A 14039-nucleotide genomic window follows, 5' to 3' on the forward strand; every position below is an offset into this window, starting at 1 on the left:
TTAAAAATTTGATTAGATAAAAAAATTCGAAAAAGATGCATTATCTAAAGAAAAATACATGCTTTCATTTCATGTTTCAGTTTTGATTGATTTAATTTATTAGATTTATTATGCATCTTTTATGTGTATTTAACGGAGGCTCTTAAATAGTAATTTCAATACCATGTAAAAACAACCAGTTTGAAAAAAGCAGTGTTGCAATTACAACCTATAAATATTTCATTTTGTATGAAATTTAATAAAAGAATTGTTTCATATTTGGCAACATACCAAATTTCACACATGTTTTTCAAGTGGCAGCTGTGATACTTGAATGTACTTACAAGGTGTTTGGTTACAGGTGAGCATCTTTTGACCCTCGTTAAGACTTGGTGTTTGAATTATTAATTAAAAAACAGCGAGAAATTAAAATGCGTAGGCTCAGTTGCAGGAGTGTAAGATACGACAACCGCTCCCGCCATTTTGGTCACGGACAAACTATTCGGTGCGTCGGTTCATAGCCGACGCTACCGATGTCGCGCCTGCGCACTATGCGCGTTCTGATTGCGCAGTATTTTTGATTAATAATTCAAAAACTATGCCTTAATGAGCATTTTGGTAAAGGAAAAAATTGCTCAAATGATGCCAACCTATAGCCTAATACCTTGTATATGTAATCTCTTAACAAATACATTATTAGTAAAAGTAAGCTACGAGTTAGCACCTTTTATTATTCCTTAAACTGTATGGTCAATGATTAAAGTACATAATACAAAATATGCATGAAAATATTAGCAACGAGTCCTTATTAAGGACAATGGAAGATAACGATGACTCTAGATAATCTATTACCTTATCGTTGGGATAAGATGTCGATACATGATAATTGAATTGTTGCACCATATTCAATGTTAAGATCTGTAAAAATTTCTAAAGGCTGTTTCGGTTCATAATCAATAAGCTTGGATCGTGAAATTACACGTACTTTTGCATAACGACTAAAACGATTACATGCCCTATAGATATAGACGTACTGCTGTCTATAAAACGGTAAGTAATACCAAGCGAAACAGCTCGTTCGTTGTTATATGTATTAGAAATACGAATACTTTCCGGTAAAACCTTAGCCGAACAGTTTATCGAAACATCCATGGCAATAAGGTTTATCATTCTGTTCTTTGAATGTACCTTTGTTCAATTGTTTCAAGCAAAACGCGCATACAAAATGTTCTGGATGGAATTTCCGGAACATTGCAGTTATGCAACGACCTGAAACAATAATCAACTGTTAAAGAATCACCTTGGAAAAATGACTAGATGTATAGAAATAAACGTATGGACACCTGTAATCGGTTTATGACATCCTGCACACAAGGATCCTCTCTTAGCATGATAATGGGTCTCGCAGTAAGGTAAACCTTCGTGATCAAAGAATGACCCTCCTTGAAACTTTTGTCTACAATCCTGTAATTAAAAAAAAAGAATATGTATGTCATTTGGAAATGACTGTTCGAGAAAAGACATACATCTTCGTGTTCTAACACGAAGCATACAAAATAACAATAAATGATAATTGATAAGTCATTATTGATTCAGGTCCTAATCCAAGTAGTAAGCAACCATGGGCATGGTGGAACCTATTAAATAATCTATGCCATCATCGATCGTACACCCTAGGCGAAACGAATACTAATCGTAGCAGTTGTACGTACTGATGGGATCGTTATAACATAGGACACCGGCATCGAACCATACCTGTCTTCAAGGAAGACGCATGGCAAGAGACAGCATCAGAGTCAGTGAACGCTAACTCTTGTGTTGTGTGTGTTTTTTGTTTTCTTTTTTTCCTAATTTATTTTTATTTTTTTCATACAATACTAACAACTGCTATTAGCGTTTTGTACGATCGATTGTTAATAACAATAATAATCTCCTAGCTAAAAAGTGTAATTTGACAGTAAATCAATTCCGACTGCATCAATGACCCGTTAGAATAGCATATTATAAATTAACAACATCGCCCTAGCTGTGTTTCCGTGTACTGTACATCTATGTGTTCGTGTATGTGTGGCGGGGGTGTACATCCGTGTGTCCGAGGAATAGATAATTTCGAAGCGGAATATAAAACGACGAGGTCGCATTTGGTGCATTTTCTTCTTTTGTAAAACCAGTTTGAAATCATCAGCTGAAAAATGAAAAGTGCGTGTGGGGGGTGGGGGGAAGAGAGGCAAACTCCGCATCGATGGAGTTTGACAGCATATATCAATGGGGAGCAAAAAGGGCTTTATACATAAGAAATCGAAGAGCATCACAATGCGATCTTCCGCATCGTTTATGCTTCTTCTTCTTCTTCTTCTTCGTCGTCATCGACGCCGACGCATTTCGGGCAAACGGGTTTGCCCTCCATTGCGTAAAACGACTTTCCAGAAACTGGCTTCTTACAATCCTGCAAGTGGTACGATTTAAAGAAACCAAAATTCGTATTAATTAATAACCCTTTAACCCTTTCGCTACCCTAGTTCCTTACTCTTTTCTTCGTCCGATAGCCAAAGGGTTAATTCTCGAGCGTCGCCGCAATAAATTAGACGGTGAACAACGCTCGCGCGAACAACCTACCCTGCAAACGAAACAGTCCGGGTGCCACTGACTATTCAGGGCGGATATGTAATTCTCCATGATGGCACGATTGCAGCCGCCACATTTCGGTGCGAACATGTCAAAGTAATCCTCTCTGCAGTAAGGCTTGCCGTCCCGCTCGTGGAATCCTTCCTCGCCGAATTGTTTGCCACACTGAGCGCAGAAGAAGTGCTCGGTGTGCCAAGTTTTTTCCAGAGCGGTTACGCATTTCTGAAAATAACAAGACCACCGTTCTGATACGCCGTCGGGCAAAGGAAATACTAAACAACTATCAATCCATCCTCCTTACGTCCAGAATGGGACCGTTACAGTAGGCACAACGAGGCGAGAATAGATTATGATAATCCGGCTCGCAGTACGGGTGTCCCTCCCTCTCGAAGAAGTTCCGTGTTCCTAATTCTTGATTGCAGTGGGTGCAAGTGAAGTGTTCCGGGTGCCAGGTCTTTCCTAGCGCGGTGATCACCTGAAATCAGCCGATTACACGTATCCGTCCGTAGTGTAAACCGATTAATTGGAAAAACCATCAAGGTAGGCAGATTCTCGTACTTGTCCGACGATAGGCTTCTCGCAGGCGCTGCAGCAGCCCTTCTGAGTAGTGTTCACACCTTGACGGCTCATGTCTGCCTGTAGGTTTCCTAGCATAGAATCCAACTGATTCTGTTTCGTCTGAGCCGCTGGCTGGCTTGGATACGGCTCCCCGTGTTGCTGCTGATAATGATGCGTCGCGTGGGTCTCTGTGATATGAATTCGAGTTTGCGCGCCTTCGGGTGGCTGCGGGCTCTGCGAACTCTTCGTCGCTTTGTTCGGCTTCGCGTACGGAGAGTCTGTCACCGTCTGATGCTGATGGGAGCCGCTGTTGATCTGCAATATTTATTATAATCCCATGAAGACACAGAAAATTGTAACGATCGTGGGAAATATAAAAGTAAGAGGAAAACGACTCGATCAAAGTTAGAGGAAAGCAGCGAGGGAAGAATCAAGGAGAGGTGTTCGAAGTTATTTCAAGACAGAATGTCAAGGTGCGTCAAGGTAGTAAAAGTGAGGAAAAAAAAGAGAGAAAGAGGAAAAATAATGTTGAATAAAGACCCGTAGGAGAGATGTCGATTGGTACCAGGCGAGCTTGCAGACTGGCTGAAAGCTTTGAGAGATTTCGTGGATCAGTGTGATCCCCACCCTCTATATTTTCCCTCCCTCCCGGTACCACGACGAAAAATCGGCGTAGATGAAGGAAAGGAGGCGACGGGGAACGAAGAGAAGAGGAGGTGGTGGGTAGATCGGTGGATGGTGGAATGGAGGTTATTTTGGTAACCTAGGGAGCCAAGAATGGGCAGGAATAGTTTTAACGGCACTGTTTTCTCATTCTATAGTAGTGGCTTTAATAGTAAGCAAACATTAGGAAAGCTTATTGCACCCGGTGCTTATCGAGCCGACTCGACGATATTACATAATCTAAAAATCAAATAACAAAAGTCATCCGTGTCGTTACCGATACGTTGCCGTGTACCTTGAATTCGGACAGAGAAGCCATTAAGTCGTCCAGTTCCTTGGTAGCGTTGCTAGCCGTGTGACCATTCGTGTATCCCCTTTGCACCTCGCTACGATTCAACGAACCATGTACTCTGGAAGGATAACCATCGTACACAGGTTGAATCTCCGTCGACGTCTCCTGTATGGTCACTTTCACCTTTCCATCCGTCGGATAATCCCTTTTATCAAGAACGAACATATATCTTTGCTCATTTTGCTAACTTCGATCGCAACATTTTTTTATTTCCTATCCAAGTAGGTGCTTACCCGTTCGGTACCGCGGTGCTTAATTCCTCGAGTAAGGAATCGACGGTGGGTCTGGAGGCTGACATACTGCTCGGAGAACGAAGCATCGGACTAGAGTCTCCGTTCATTCCTGCGGAGGATACGCGGGTCTCTATCGATACATCAGAATATATTTATATCGATCATATTTCAAAGAAGGAATTAACGATTAACGCTAGATTGCCGGAGCGAGTCAATTTGACTCATTTACTTAAAAACATATGTTGCTTTTTAATAGAATTATGAAATTCCTCTCCCATTCGTTAGTTCCAAAATACCTATTTTGACGGATCTATTTGTCCGGCAATCTAGCGTTAATAGAAGTGTGAATCCTGACCTCTTTCCTGATAGTGGGCGTTGTAGCGAGCGTTACTTAAATCTTGGAGAAGAGTGTCCAACTCTGAAAGATTGTTGTTCAGAGACGGCATCTTCCCTCCGCTGCTGCTTCTAGCGATGCTCTCCTCGATTGCTTCACGGTTTTGATAAGTCGGCTGGAAAAGTTCATTAACCAGGAAACTAACGACGAGTTAATAGCTTTGATTTAATTATAGGAGATTCCTGTACGAATAACAATACGAATACCAATGGCAATCTGTCAGAAGAGATTTGCAACGATTCGAAAGATGATTTTGGAACGACGACGAGAAACGTTGGTCGGTTTGGCGGGCGAGTTTCTATTAAAAGTGTATGACGCCTTGTCCTCCGCGCGTCCACCTAATTGATAATGTATTTACAAATTCCGCGCACCATCTAATGACATCATGTTTTGAAATAATACGTTTTCGCGGCAACTTGCCACTCGGGCTAGAACATTTTTTTCTTTTCCTCTATCATTTAAAAGCGACCAACTCGGGTCCAATCTGACCCATTCATTCTCGTCGCCTCGCGAGAATCGCCGAAAGAACCGTGTTCGAAATGCTAAATTTACGTGTCCAATGTCGCCTTGTTCCATCTCGAAATACTCTTGGAAGTCCAGCGATAATGTTTCAAATATTGAAAATAGGAACTGAAGAATCAAGAATTGTTCAGTCGAATTAACATGAAATTTAATTCTATATCTTTGAAACGAAGTGGACTAAATTTTTTTTTCTTCCAACAACATGGTTCAGGAGGATCTCAGAGATCGTCAGAAATCAATTAACGATTCTTTCTTTTTCCCCGCAAAGAAGTATATGAAAATGAAAGATCCTGATGATGGAAACTAGGTTGTTCTTGGTGAGTTGCCGTTCCAAAAATATCCAATAGCGAACCACCGGCGGCGAAACATGTCGCGGCATATCGAATCCTGCAGAACCCTGTTTAAAATCTTTTCCAACTGGAACTCCGAGCAGCTCCGGATCGCAGCTTGCAGATTTTCTTCTTCAAGGCTGACGAACGAAAAAATAAACGGCAGCCTATCGCGAAGAATTATCGAATCGGTAAGGAATTCAGCGAAATTCCATGAAACTTAATAATTCAGCCTTCGCTTCTGGAAAAATCAATTGGAACGAAATGAAATCTAAGAAGACTAGATGAATCGATGCATTGTGGGAGAGTTTAGACAAGTTCCTTGAAATCCGCAGAAATAACACAGAAAGAGGGAAAATAACACGCTGCGACCGAAGGCCGTAGATCTACGCTCTGTAAGACGAATCGTAGGCTCTATCACTGATTTTTCAAAATGATCGAATTTCGAGTAACAGCGACGAAACGGTGAGACACCAGCGAGCAGAGTTTTATGATTTACGCGAAGAACATTCGTCAAACCGTGAAAAGATTTATCTCGCTGCACGCGACAGGTGGTGGATATGAATTAACGATAGAGGCTCGCTAGCTTTTTCCCTACCGCAAAATCGCGGAAAAATTTTTCTCCTGGGCTACGTTTTTTCTTCGGCAACGTACGACGACTGTTCATAGGTGCAATAAAATGTATTTATACCGCGAACCTCCAGGGATGTACGAAAAGACATTCGCTATATTTACTGCAATGTCGAGGAAGCTGCTCTCGCGAGGTCGAAACTTTAGATGCTCGGAAAAGTTGTAAATAACCCGCGAAATTGTAACAGGTTTATAATACAAAAAAGAAAAAAAAAGAAGTGAAAAATTATTAAAAGAATGCAAACATTGCGACGGTGATTCTCGTCTTTCTTGAATAAATCTACACCTGTTAACGCGTTAAACGGTATTCAAATTGAGGCATTCCAAGTGTCGCTTACGCAAGATGAAGGAACGCGTTTAAAACGATCGGCAAACGGAACCAGACGAGGCAATTAACATTCGGATAAAGTTGTATTTTATAAAGAATATCGGTTTTGGCATCGGTTTCATTCTACTGTGCAGTTGGCACCTGCGAGCGAAACGCTCGTTTCACACAAAGTGGGAAAATTTAGCGACCAAAGTCTAAATAATAAAAGAGAATCGATAGTACAACGGGAAACGTAACAGGTGTTTCGCAAGAAAAGCGATCGATAAAAAGTTCAAGCCCTGCTAGAAAACCAGCTAAGCTTCCTACGTTCATTCTATACATTTCCTGTAGTAAATTTTATTTTATAGCGTCTTTTATTTTTTTTTTATTTTTGACATTTTATTTTTGTTTGTATGTAAGCGTCTATATATTACGTTGAATCCGAAAGCGTAACCTAAATCTGTTTTTCTTTTCATCTTTTTTCCTGTATGAATTTAAAGCGCTTGTAGCTGAGCGATTCGAGTAGTCGATTTTCGAGGCAATATCGATTCTAATTTTAGCTAACCTCTGCGTCACACGTATATCTGGAATGTGTCTGTTTTTTCCATGATTCGTTACGCGATTCCTTCTTGAATTGGAAGAAAAACGATCGGTTCTGATTTATTTTCGACGTGTAAGGTGAGAGCGCACCTTGTAAATTGAGCGACTCTAAAAATATGTTGCAAAAAGTTGATTACAAATCGTTTGATTCTTCTCTGAACTGGCTATGTTAAATGGACACGATCGTAAAGATTTTTATTTACGGATTCGCGACTAATCGCTTTATTTCGAGACATTATGGAAAATCGAGAGAAGGTCACTAGGCGCGGAATTTTAAAAAGAGCCGCAACTGGCGCGCCGCGCCAGCTTTATGAATTTCTTCCTTATCGATTCTGTATATTTTCTATAATGTTTTTAATTATCATTTTAAATATTTGAAAATATAAAATATAAACTAAATACTTTTAAAAAAGAAATTAATTATTATTTTCAAATAACTATCACTTCCGCCATCTATCGCAGAAGCTTCTAACTTTTAACACCTGACTGACCGTCCGTCGGTAACTCAACACGGCCGGAGATAACTTATCGACCCAAAGTTCATTTTTAAAAAATGCGTTTACATTCAGAAAGCATTTTATTCGTGCAAAATCATTCAATTTCTTGCGATATAGTCTTGCATTTCAATTCAAGAAAATATAATTTTATCAACGCGAATACTTTTTTACCGACACCTTATGTAATCTAATAAAAAAATAATCCGCGCTAAATGGATTTATCAGTCATCGACCGTATCGATACGGCGGATGCATTCGATTGTTGACTGATAGTATAAACAAAGCGTACATACCGATTGTGAGGGAAGAGGGGAAGTTCGATTATCGTAGGATCTGTATGCAGTGGTTCGTGCCCCGTTCAATGATCCGTAACCAGGAGTTGCATTACTACCGACATGATTGCCCTCCGATGACACCGTGTTTTGTAAATCCGCTAACAACGCATCTGAAATCAGAAATTTAACACCCCTTAATTCGAGATGAAGTGAACTACTTCACAGCATGTGTAGGACTTGTCTTTATTCAATTTTACAGAGAAAATTTAATTTTTGTTTGATGCCTGTACAGAAAGACATGTACAGCCGAACGGTTTTGATATCTTGCGACAGAACAACGAAAAAAACGATGACGCGTGCGTTGTTTAACAAGTATAACCTCAAGATAAGCGCATAAGGTAGTGTCGTAAACGAATCCCGAGAAAATTGCTCATTTACCAAGACTCGGAAGATTGGTTTCCGTTTGCTCCGCTTTGTAAGCTTCATAGAGATTGTCCTGGTCCTGCGATTCGCATTCTGTTTCCATCGCGAGACAAATCACGACACACCCACGCTTTTCAGATCGTCGAACTTTGACACACACTTCCGGTCGAATCGGAACTACGAGCGAGATGACTTCCAGGAAACGGTGTCTATCGATGTTACTACGCGTTCAAAATTTATTCGCAAGGGAATAAAAAGTGGACACGCAATGACACGTAAAAATTATTTGCAGACTACGCGAAAATTTTAATGGCTCCCAACGAAAACATGTATCGAGGTTTGTTTGCACTTCGATGTTTACATCGATAAATCGATCCACCGTGCGCGGTACTTTCTTGCATCGAGATATTAACCCGATCGATAAACTGCGATAGGATCAGATACGGCGTCACGTGGCGATCGCAAATATGGACGGAATCTGCGGACGCGTGGAGATCGACAAAACGGTACTGATTGTCAATAAAGTTCTCGGTAAAACGACCGGCTTTGGAGTTGGAGTATTGAAACCTGGAGGAGGCAAACTGGACTGGAGAAGGAGAAAGAACAGGAGATGGAGGGAGTGTTCTCATAATAAGGGAAGTAGGAACTCGTTGCTACTTCGAAGTAAAGGAAAAGCAGCCTAGTCGGCTCGCAGAACCGATTACGAGGAAAAGAATCTGAGCGCATGATAAGTTTCATTCATAGATGCGTTCCCATTGGTAAATTATAGATATGAATTTTTCATGTAAATCATTGTATCAACACTGATTTTAGAACAAAAGCGTAAATTTGAATTTTAATGCACAGGATCAACAAATGGAACATGGATCGCACGCTTGAATGAGATTCGACGCTGGCAACGAGCCTACCGAGCTTCCCCGAATCTATTTTATACTTCTGAATCATACAGTGAATTTGAACGGCAATATTGCGCGATATGCGTAACGCACTTTCGTCATGGGTTTCTAAAAAAACTGAACAGTCGTAAGAACTTTCGTTGATGGATTTAAAAGAGATTAAATTGGAAATAGAAGACTTTTGACGTAATACAAAGTTATTGCAGATAACTGTTGATAGCTTGTGATGATGAGGCAAAAAAATCATCCTAAAAGGTAAAGTTAAGTATCACGCACGAATTAATCATGTTAATTCATGGTATAGTTACTTACTTATGTATTGTTCCCAGCGTGAGTGTTTTTGGATCGTTGCCAAACGAACCGGTGAGATTGGTGACACAGGTCTCATAATCTCGGTCATGTTATTATGCTTTACGATTTAACGTAAAAGCGAGATTTAACGATTAATTTATTTCTAGATATCTGCGAAAGATAGAATAAACTGAAGAATAATCTATCAAAATCACTGAACACTGATTTAATATGAATTTGAAGAACAGAGATGCAAAGACGAAGGTAGAGCGACGACTAAATTGCAGTTTGAAGAAAGGAAACGTTGAAAATAAATCCTCTCTTCCCTTGCCAATTATATTTAATATAAAGTTCGCATAAAAACAAGCGTCTACTGTCATTGTAACGGTAATAAGTATAAAAATAAATGTTTAAATTTAAACATCAGACGGTATCATAAGGCGTATCATGTTTTTTTTAAAACATGAGTGATCTCCAAAGCTAATTAATCATTCATGTTTCAAAATATGATTGCGTATTGTATTTTTTCAGATGTTTCCGTGAAATTAATGCTGATCAAAAAGAAGTTCCACTTCACAATTTAAGAGTCCTTAGTAATCAAGGAAATTCACTAACAAAATTTTGAGAGATTACGTTTTGGAAGACACCCTAAGGTTGTATCACCTTGCCAGATGAAGAAAGTAATAAGCTTTCAAATGAATTATCGATAATGTCGCGAATCTGTTGCAGGATCAGATGAAACTGGCAGCACGTGTTGATTCTCAGGCTGCATCTACAGAATCTGTGTTACGTGAATTCATCTCCTCCTTCCTTTGTCCCTATTCCCCTTCCTCGTGTCAACCTTGCTGCTGTCCATCTCTATTGCGCACCTTCGTTTACACGCATGATGCTTATAGGTAAATGTTTTCACCTAGATTTATGACGACAAACTCTCCAAAAATAACCACGACCACCTAATCTTCTACTTCTGTTTTCACTTTTCTTTCCATATAATCCTAAGGTGACGAGAAACGACCAAAACCGATGCATCCTAATAGTCGGAACTTGTAACGTGAACAGAATAGGTCAAGTTGAATCTATTTGAGAAGTTACGTCGAATGCAAAAGCGTAGGCACTGTCGTGCCTGATATGGTTGTGCATAGATCAGCCAAGGTTCGATCAAGGAAGAGATACCTACGCGTTCACTGGATCGTTACACGATCTTTGATGTAATGTTATGCACGATAAACAAGCGCAGTTTCCGTGCACTTTTTCTAAAAAAAGAACTTCCAATAACGGGTATGTCGCAACTGGAATGCGCGTCATAAGCATAACAATCAGAAATTTTAATACCTAGGTTTATTAATTTTTTTTTAGAAAGATAAAGGATAATTGATATGCATTCATTTGCTAATAAATCGGCTGTCGGTAACATCTAACTGCAATGTCGATAAGGTAGATTATATTGAAACTATTTCTAATGCTACCAAATAGATGGCACAAGTCGAACTATCGGTAAGTAGTATTTTTAATTCAAACTTCGGTTAGAACGCGTAGAGATCAAGCTACCACATTCTTTTTATACATTTCCATAAAAAGGATCGTCAGTAAATAATGACTTCAACAATTATTTCAGAAAGTTTAGTGTCAAGGCAACCCACGTTGTAGGTGAAAGGTATTCCAAAAAAAAAATTCTGCAAACTGTTGCACTGAGTCATCTTTTCGGTCAAGATCAAAAGCGCGTTTCAAAAATAATTTGAATTCACCCTCTGCGGTGACACACAATATAAAAACAAATATTTTTTTCAAGTAGTTTACTATAATTTTCAACAATTTTGAAATACTGGCAGCTGTTTGAATTAGTAACTTTGCGTATTAACCTTTGAAAATATGCCAAAAATATATTATGTAAATCCGTCAGCAGTTCAAGAGCATTATAATTTCCTGGTACATACGTCAGATAGAAAGTTCAAGAAAAAAGAGTACACGTAAGCAATATTAATCAAGTAATCGAGTAACTGGTATCATAAATTAAAGTCAACAGTAATACATTTTTTTTAAATATTCGCGTATATAGCATATTTGTTTCGGAGCGTTTTAACGCCTATTTTAAACCGACAAAAAAAGAAATGTATTACGTCACGAGCAATTGAGCTTAATTTAAAAGTCCACATTAATGATATCGCGTACAGTTACAGAGATGCAAAACAATATAGATAATGTATCCACACAGCAACCAATACTTTCATCTAAAATATTTCTGCTAAAACAAAAATTATTGACAACAATTTATAATTTATATTTCAGATCAGGAATCAGATTACGTATGCAAAGAGGTCGCATATATGCGCGCGTGCATTCGCAAGCGTTAGAAACAATTTTCTAAACTGCACTATGGATTCTATTTATTATTTGAAATCACTCGAGTTTCGCGCCCAGCAGAAAAGGTAAATAAGTATTTACTTATGAAACTAAACAGACAGTGGGAGGAAAATTGATGACCATAAAAGGCCCGCAAAATATTGTGAATACACAATTTTGTTTATTAACGGGTTAAACGTTAAAAGAAACGTCAACTCACATCCAGGTGGCGAACCCTTCTTAATGGTGATTTTATAGGGTTGATAGATAGCGCTTCGTTCTATCTTCCCGTACATCGTTCGATCCATAGCCATAATTTCTTTTTCTTTCTTTTCAATGTGTCACTTGTAATCGCACTGACATTCATTAGCTTTGCCACAGTGTTCACAGAGAAATTACGAATTCATTGAATACACCAACGTGGTATTATTAGGTAGCACTTTTCCCGTGGTAATGCTTCTCTTCGCTGTCTATCGCGAATGACCGAGCTATGTAGAGGATCGAGCGATGGTGGGGCTGATGCACACACCAAGCGGCCACTTGTTGAATGTTGTCTGCGAATTTTACACACGTATAAGTGTGTGCGAATAAATCGCTGCACTGTTTGTTTATAAAACTGCATTGATACGTTGATCGATCGATAGATTTCTCACTATTTACAAATTTGTTTCAGTACCATCTTGCGACGCATAAATTGATCACATGCGCGCACCACTCGTTTAACAAACCTCCCAACATCTCTCAAAAAGTGAAACGGATAAGTTTTTTGTCAGTGTGATAACAAGGGAAGAATTTAACGCTCTATGGATCAGAATAAAACAGTGTATGTATTATTAACTGTTTCTAGACCGGATAGACCAAATTTGAGCAAGGGAAAACGAGAAGTTCAAATGCACCAGTGTATTTCAGGCGCTCGCCCGCACTCGCTACGTCTATCCTCTCCCCGCAGCGGCAATAATGAGAGGACAACGGCGCCGTGAAATACACTAAAAATACGTAGAATCGTTGGCACCGAACACTTAGGACACGCTTGTAATATCACGCTGATTTAAAGGTCTCTTCCTGTAAACTGATCTACGTGATTTTTTATCAAATACTTTTAATGCTACCTGATATACAAATTAGTTTGTATCTTGGAAATCATAATTACGCTCGAAGAATTAAAAAGTATTATCTTCAGATTCCACTTTATCAAAGAAATTGTTGTATCAGGTGCAGAGATAAAAAAGTGACATTTTAAATCTGCTGTAAGCGCCGTATCGTTGCAAGGAATTTATCGTCAATGTTCAACTAATAATAAATTCAACCGATATACTTGAATTAAAAAAATTTCAGATTGAATGAAATGTATATCAAGTAAATGAAGTCAAGGGGTAAATCAGTATGTAGTATGTTTAACGGTGACGCAATAAATCGTTACTAATTACCATAGACCCGTGGTCGTTAAGATAATAGTTACGTATTTACATTTTCCTTGCTTTTTTTCTAAATTTACTATGTAACATCTGGATTTTATTACTAAATTTTATACGAATCAAACGTAAAGCAATAGCTATATAAGTATATATGAAATCATATACACAGACAAAATGAAAATTATTAACTCATTTTACAAATATTCATAATAAATTTGTACGTGCTCAGTTTTTCATATCATTTTTATGAATATCTGTACAGATTGCTTTACTGAACATAAATACATAATCATATTTTCAATAATATTATAGTTATGAAATTATTAAATTAAGATAACATATTGTAACCATTTATAATTCTCAAGAACATGATTATGGAATTGGGGATTAATAAAAACAGGAATCTAAAAAAAGATGTAACGAAAAATACATATCAAAACGCTATGATAATTCTGACAGTTTAATTTAGGTTTGAGGTTATTTAAAAATGACACGATTAAATTTATATTTACTCACCTAAATCATCCATATTCAATCTATATTAATCTGATATGCACTGTTTCACAAATTACACACGAATTTCAATAATTTGAACCTAAAATTGCAAAGAAGCACGTGAAAAATGAATACTAAATTTACCCGTTCGAGTTGAGCAAAGCAAACATCAAATATGGAGAACCCGGTCTTCAGCTTTTAATTTCCAGTACAGT

The 14039-nt window shown here is 38.4% G+C and overlaps 1 protein-coding gene across 9 annotated transcripts; it reads right to left on the reverse strand.

Moving 5' to 3' along the window:
- Positions 1–690: 690 nt before the first annotated feature.
- LOC114872903 (paxillin) lies at positions 691–14007 on the reverse strand. 9 transcript variants are annotated; one of them, XM_029180644.2, is made up of 11 exons: positions 10238–10327; positions 9596–9745; positions 7983–8134; positions 4766–4919; positions 4411–4540; positions 4121–4322; positions 3163–3477; positions 2906–3079; positions 2596–2826; positions 1323–1443; positions 691–1248 (listed from the first exon to the last, which is right to left on the reverse strand). In XM_029180644.2, the coding sequence occupies exons 2-11, from the start codon at positions 9681–9683 to the stop codon at positions 1103–1105; spliced, it is 1713 nt and encodes a 570-aa protein (XP_029036477.1). In that variant the 5' UTR covers positions 9684–9745; positions 10238–10327; the 3' UTR covers positions 691–1102. The 9 variants fall into 9 exon arrangements, with proteins under 9 accessions (XP_029036477.1, XP_029036478.1, XP_029036481.1 ...); XM_029180645.2 differs by having other exon boundaries at positions 10208–10311; XM_029180648.2 differs by lacking the exons at positions 9596–9745; positions 10238–10327 and adding an exon at positions 13846–14007.
- Positions 14008–14039: the final 32 nt, after the last annotated feature.

Source organism: Osmia bicornis, chromosome 15 (assembly GCF_907164935.1).
Source record: "Osmia bicornis bicornis chromosome 15, iOsmBic2.1, whole genome shotgun sequence".
Taxonomy (NCBI): domain Eukaryota; kingdom Metazoa; phylum Arthropoda; class Insecta; order Hymenoptera; family Megachilidae; genus Osmia; species Osmia bicornis.

Excerpts from the sequence above, each read along its gene's own strand:
- LOC114872903 (XM_029180643.2), bottom strand. The coding sequence starts at position 12,228 with ATGGCTATGGATCGAACGATGTACGGGAAGATAGAACGAAGCGCTATC. Across the intron at positions 4,920-7,982 it reads CCCCTCTTCCCTCACAATCG|CCGACTTATCAAAACCGTGA; the intron begins GTATGTACGCTT and ends GAACTTTTCCAG. Across the intron at positions 3,080-3,162 it reads AGAAGCCTATCGTCGGACAA|GTGATCACCGCGCTAGGAAA; the intron begins GTACGAGAATCT and ends GGCTGATTTCAG.